At 63.0% G+C, this 6,135-nt stretch overlaps 1 protein-coding gene across 1 annotated transcript; it reads right to left on the bottom strand.

Moving 5' to 3' along the window:
- Positions 1 to 630: 630 nt before the first annotated feature.
- Positions 631 to 1,989, bottom strand: LOC129532831 (double homeobox protein 4-like protein 4). The gene has a single exon (XM_055384062.2). The coding sequence runs from the start codon at positions 1,926 to 1,928 to the stop codon at positions 660 to 662; it is 1,269 nt and encodes a 422-aa protein (XP_055240037.2). The 5' UTR covers positions 1,929 to 1,989; the 3' UTR covers positions 631 to 659.
- Positions 1,990 to 6,135: the final 4,146 nt, after the last annotated feature.

Here is a 6,135-nt window from a genome sequence, read left to right as displayed (position 1 = left end):
TATTCAGGAGACCCATCTCACGTGCAAAGACACAAATAGACTCAAAATAAAGGGATGGAGGAATACTTACCAAGCAAATGGAAGGCAAAAAAAAGCAGGGGTTGCAACCCCAGCTGACAGCTGGGAGGCTGCAGGGGCCCGGGCGGGCGGGCGACGGTGGCGCGGAGGCGCAGAGGAGGCGAGCCGCCGGAGCGGTGTCAGGCCTGGACGCTGCGCGGGCCCGGTGTTTCGCGGGACGGGGGTCTCCACCCAGCCCAGGGGACGACGCATTTTCCGGGGGTGGGGGGTGGGGGTGGGGAGGGGGCGGTCAGGCGGCGGGGTGGGGTGGTGGAAAGGCATGAGAGCTCTGCCCGGGCTGCCCGCTCCCACAGCCCAGGCGGCTGCCCGCAAACCCGCGCGTGCGCAGTAGGCGGCCCACCTGCTGGTACCTGGGCCGGCTCTGGGATCCCCGGGATGCTCAGGAAAGAATGGCAGTTCTCCGCTGTGTGGAGTCTCTCACCGGGCCTAGACCTAGAAGGCAGGAATCCCAGGCCGGTCAGCCCGGTGGAGGCGGCGGGGCGAAGACACGCCCCTCCGTAGCCAGCCAGGTGTTCCCCGCGAAAGAGAGAGAGGCCACCGCCCTCGCCCCGAACCACCCGACCCCGTCCCAACCCCGCGTCCTAAAGCTCCTCCAGCAGAAGCCGGTATTCTTCCTCGCTGAGGGGTGCTTCCAGCGAGGCGGCCTCTTCCGAGGCCTCCAGCTCCCCCGGGGCCTCCGTTTCTAGGAAAGGTTGCGCCTGCTGCAGAAACTCCGGGCTCGCCAGGAGCTCATCCAGCAGCAGGCCGCAGGGGAGTGCAGACGAGCGCCCCGGCTCCTGGAGCGCCTGGGAGGGCGCCGGGATGCCTTGCATCTGCCCCTGCCGCGCGGAGGCCTCCGGGGGCGCGGGCTGGGGAGGTGGAGCTGCCCCGGCTTGGGGTTCCCACGCCGCCCCGGCGACCTGGGGACCCCGGCCCCAGCCCCACCACGGGCTCCCCTGGGACGTGGGTGGCGCAAGCACACCTTGGCCCTGCGGCCCCGCTTGAGCGGGCCCAGGCTGTCCCACCGCGCAAGGGCCCGGCAGGCCGTCGCGCTGCGGGTCCCGGTCCTCCCGGCTTTTGCCCGGGTGCGGAGGCCACCGAGGAGCCTGAGGGTGGGAGAGCGCCCCTTCCGGAGGAGCCGGGGCGGCGTAGGCAAAATCCCCGCCCGCCGGGGCAGGTTGGGAGATCCCCTCCGCCGGCGCGGCCCGGCTGGGCTGCAGCACGGGGGCGGCCCTCGCCGCCTGGCTCACGGAAGCCCCCTGTGGGAGAGCCCCAGGCGCGCAGGGCACGTGGGGTGCGGGAAGCCCCGTTCCCCACGCGCCGGTGTGGGCGAAGGCGACCCACGAGGGAGCAGGGTGACACCCGCCGGGGGCCGCGTTGCACAGGCCGCCTGCCTGCGCGGGCGCCCTGCCACCCTGTCCCGGGTGCCTGGCCCTTCGATTCTGAAACCAGATCTGAATCCTGGACTCCGGGAGGCCCGTCTCTCTGGCCAGCTCTTCCCGGGCGGCGATGCCTGGAAAGCGATCCTTCTCAAAGGCTCGGAGGAGCAGGGCGGTCTGGGATCCGGTGACGGCGGTCCGCTTTCGCCGGCCTTCTGGCGGGCCGCGTCTCCCGGGCCAGGGCCGAGATTCCCGCCGGTGCTGCCTCAGCTGGCGCGACCTCTCATTCTGAAACCAAATCTGGACCCTGGGCTCCGGAATGCCGATGGCCTGGGCCAGCCGTTCTCTGGTGGCGATGCCCGGGTGTGGGTTCCGCTCAAAGCAGGCTCGCAGGGCCTCGCTTTGGCTCGGGGTCCAAACGAGTCTCCGTCGCCGTCCTCGTCCCCGGGCTTCCGCGGGGAGGGTGCTGTCCGAAGGTGTCGGGAGGGCCATCGCGGTGAGCCCCGGCCGGAATGTCACGGACGGACGCGGGCAGAGAGAGGCCGGCGGGCTCCCGTGCACCTCAGCCGGCCTGTGCACTGCGGCAGGTGCAGCCAGGAGGCCTGCCCGGACAGCCAGCCAGCCAGCCAGCCGGCCGGCCGGCCAGCGGCCCTTATAAAGGCCCACAGGCAGGCAGGCTCCACCCCTTCATGAATGGCGGTGAGCCCCCCTGGGACAGCCCGCCCCACCCCGGAAGGGACCCAGGGCAAGTCGAGGCCTGCGGCCGGCGGGGTGGTGGTGGGGGGGGTGTTGGGGGGTGGGGCAGGGCGTGGTGGTGGTGGTGGTGGTGGTGGTGGGGGTGGGGGTGGGGCCGGAGAGACGAAGAGGAAGGGGGAGAGGGGGAAGGGGAGAGGGGGAAGGGGTGAGGGGGGCGCGTTTCGGGGGCTGGCTCTCCGGACCTCTCCAGGGATCCCGCGGGAACGGGAAGCCGCTCTCTGGGCTCCCACGCGTCTGCAGCAGGGAGAAACCAGCCTGGGAGGGTGGAGGGGAGTGTGGAACTGAACCTCCGTGGGAGTCTTGAGTGTTCCAGGCCCTCTCTCCGTGAAGGAGGCAATGCCTGTGGGTGTCGCCGTTGCCGGGACAGTCTCACACACGCAGGCGTGTGGCTCTCGTTCATTTCCACGTAGAAGACCAGAGCGAGACCCCAGAGAGGAGATGCCTCCCCGGCGTGATGGCCTGACGATGGATTCCCGTGTGCGGCAACATGGGGAGTCTGCAGTGTGCCCGGTTTGGAAGCTGGCAAGGAGAGCGAAGGCACCATGCCGGGCTTCCACCCTTCCCTGCATGTTTCCGGGTGCCCGCAGAGCTCCGGGAGCAAACAGTCAGCATGGCCAGCCTTTCGGGGGCCGGAGAGACGTGGGCAACAGGCCGCCTTGCAGAGGGCAAAGCCACGCGGAAACCAAAATCACGCCTCCGTCGTCCTGCGTGTGGCTCCTCCGTGGTCGGGGCTGTCGGCCTCGCGCTGCGTTGCAGGGCTCAGCCTGGGGATGTGCGGTCTGTGAACCGCGCGGGTGAAAACCCGACGGCAACCCGAGTCCCGGTCTTTTGTCCCTGAGGAAACCGTCCACTCCCTGGGCCACGGAACCGGGGCGAATGAGTGCCGCGCCGGACGCTGACCGTTTTCCCGGAGGGCGGGGGTCCCGCTACTCCCGGAGGCCGAAGACCGCTTTTCCTCCCTGTCTTCCTCCCTCTGTCCCCGGCTCCCTCCGGCCCGCCCCCAGTCCCTGCGTCGCTCTGTCTTTCCCTCCGTTCCTCCCTGCCTCCCTGCCTCCCTGCCTCCCTGCCTCCCTCCCTCCCTCTCTCCCTGCCTCCCTCCCTCCCTGCCTCCCTCCTAACGTCCCTCCGCCCATCCTTCCGCCCTTCTAGTTCTCCCGTTCCTCTCTCCACCTCTGCCCGCCTTCCCTCCCGCCTGGAACGCTCAGCGTCCCCGGTGTGCGCCGGGCCTGGGGTCTGCGTTCCGCCGCCAGGCGCTCCGTGCTGGCAGCTGGGAGGCTGCAGGGGCCCGGGCGGGCGGGCGACGGTGGCGCGGAGGCGCAGAGGAAGCGAGCCGCCGGAGCGGTGTCAGGCCTGGACGCTGCGCGGGCCCGGTGTTTCGCGGGACGGGGGTCTCCACCCAGCCCAGGGGACGACGCATTTTCCGGGGGTGGGGGGTGGGGGTGGGGAGGGGGCGGTCAGGCGGCGGGGTGGGGTGGTGGAAAGGCATGAGAGCTCTGCCCGGGCTGCCCGCTCCCACAGCCCAGGCGGCTGCCCGCAAACCCGCGCGTGCGCAGTAGGCGGCCCACCTGCTGGTACCTGGGCCGGCTCTGGGATCCCCGGGATGCCCAGGAAAGAATGGCAGTTCTCCGCTGTGTGGAGCCTCTCACCGGGCCTAGACCTAGAAGGCAGGAATCCCAGGCCGGTCAGCCCGGTGGAGGCGGCGGGGCGAAGACACGCCCCTCCGTAGCCAGCCAGGTGTTCCCCGCGAAAGAGAGAGAGGCCACCGCCCTCGCCCCGAACCACCCGACCCCGTCCCAACCCCGCGTCCTAAAGCTCCTCCAGCAGAAGCCGGTATTCTTCCTCGCTGAGGGGTGCTTCCAGCGAGGCGGCCTCTTCCGAGGCCTCCAGCTCCCCCGGGGCCTCCGTTTCTAGGAAAGGTTGCGCCTGCTGCAGAAACTCCGGGCTCGCCAGGAGCTCATCCAGCAGCAGGCCGCAGGGGAGTGCAGACGAGCGCCCCGGCTCCTGGAGCGCCTGGGAGGGCGCCGGGATGCCTTGCATCTGCCCCTGCCGCGCGGAGGCCTCCGGGGGCGCGGGCTGGGGAGGTGGAGCTGCCCCGGCTTGGGGTTCCCACGCCGCCCCGGCGACCTGGGGACCCCGGCCCCAGCCCCACCACGGGCTCCCCTGGGACGTGGGTGGCGCAAGCACACCTTGGCCCTGCGGCCCCGCTTGAGCGGGCCCAGGCTGTCCCACCGCGCAAGGGCCCGGCAGGCCGTCGCGCTGCGGGTCCCGGTCCTCCCGGCTTTTGCCCGGGTGCGGAGGCCACCGAGGAGCCTGAGGGTGGGAGAGCGCCCCTTCCGGAGGAGCCGGGGCGGCGTAGGCAAAATCCCCGCGCGCCGGGGCAGGTTGGGAGATCCCCTCCGCCGGCGCGGCCCGGCTGGGCTGCAGCACGGGGGCGGCCCTCGCCGCCTGGCTCACGGAAGCCCCCTGTGGGAGAGCCGCAGCCGCGCAAATCCCAATGTCTCCCCATTTGCCCTCACACACTTCTGACTTTAGGCACAACAGATTTATAAAAAATTGCATGACAAGGGTCTCCAGAAGTGTGCACAGATTTTCCCAGATCCCCAAAAGCAATGCCAAACTAGTCAAATCATTTATGTTCTCACAAGATTCTGGGAGGATTTTGCCTGTCAGTTCGAATGCACTTTAAGATTCTGGGAGGGAGAGAAAAGGCCTTAGAGGATTGCAGAGTAGAATAAGCATAAGACAGGAAATGTTCCTCTGTTATAGCAAGGAAAATAAAAGTCGGCTTTTCGCAAACAATTTCCACTGGAGCAGAGATGACCGCAGTATATTCAAACTCTGGCCTTGTCCGTGACGTTTAATAGGGTTTTTTGTTTTTCTCTTGTAAATTTTTTTTTCATTGCTGCAGAAATTTGATGAAGTCTGGCTTACAGACTGTCCACTGCAGTTTCTTTTTTCACCCAGAACAGTAACTGGGCTAATCAGAAAATGCCCAACTCCCAGTATCTCCTTCAGGAGAGAATTAAAACGGTAGAATGTGTGTTGAAATATTTGGCTTTTTGATAAATTGTCTAATGACTAGATTCTGTCTCTCCTGATGTGGAGTGCTGAAGGACATGATGGAGTCATATAGATGACAGTTTGTGTCTGCTGAGAAGAAAGATGAGTGTTTGCTACAGCACTAGAGAAACTGCAATACCACAGACAGCCAACTGGGGAAGAAAATAGACAATAGAATCTAAAATACATTGAGAAAAAATTCTCTTTGACTTGGAAACACACCCAAGTCCAGAGAAAATATATTTGGGAATGTGTTTGTGAAGCACCTAGAATCTATAGCTTGGACTATTGCTGTCGGTATCCCCCTTTACTGAGCCAGTCTTTAAATGCTAGATTTGATGAGTGCTGTATAGATCCCTAGATCTCTTTAAAAAAAAAAAATCACAAGGCACACAGAGAAGGCAGAAAATATTCCCCATTGGAAGAAAAACATAAATATTCAGAAACTGAATTTTAACAAATAAAGATTTTTGCATATCTGATGGAGAACTTAAAATAATCATCTTATGCATTCTCAGTGAGCAAAACTATAACAGGAAGAGACAACTGAGTGAAATTTAAAAATAACGAATGAGCAAAATATCAACAAAGAGATAAAAACTATTTTTAAAAACCCAACAGAAATCATAGAGTTGAAGAATATAATAACTGAGTTTTATAAATTCACTACAGATACACAACAGCAAACAATGGAGCAGAAAAAAGAAAATTGAACATATATTATTCACAAATATTGAGTCCTGGAAACTAATATTTTAAAGAATGGGAAAAATACAGGTGAAATATAAGACTTACTGGACACCATCAAGTAGACCAATACATTCAGAGATAGAGTCTTTTAAAAAGAATAGAGGGAGAAAATGGCATAAACATTATTTCAGAG

The sequence above is a fragment of the Gorilla gorilla genome, chromosome 3 (assembly GCF_029281585.2).
Source record: "Gorilla gorilla gorilla isolate KB3781 chromosome 3, NHGRI_mGorGor1-v2.1_pri, whole genome shotgun sequence".
NCBI classification, from domain to species: Eukaryota; Metazoa; Chordata; class Mammalia; order Primates; family Hominidae; genus Gorilla; species Gorilla gorilla.
This window is presented reverse-complemented; position numbering and strand designations above follow the sequence as displayed.

What these genes read in the sequence shown, in the direction of transcription:
- LOC129532831 (XM_055384062.2), bottom strand. Translation starts at nt 1,928, where the DNA reads ATGGCCCTCCCGACACCTTCGGACAGCACCCTCCCCGCGGAAGCCCGG.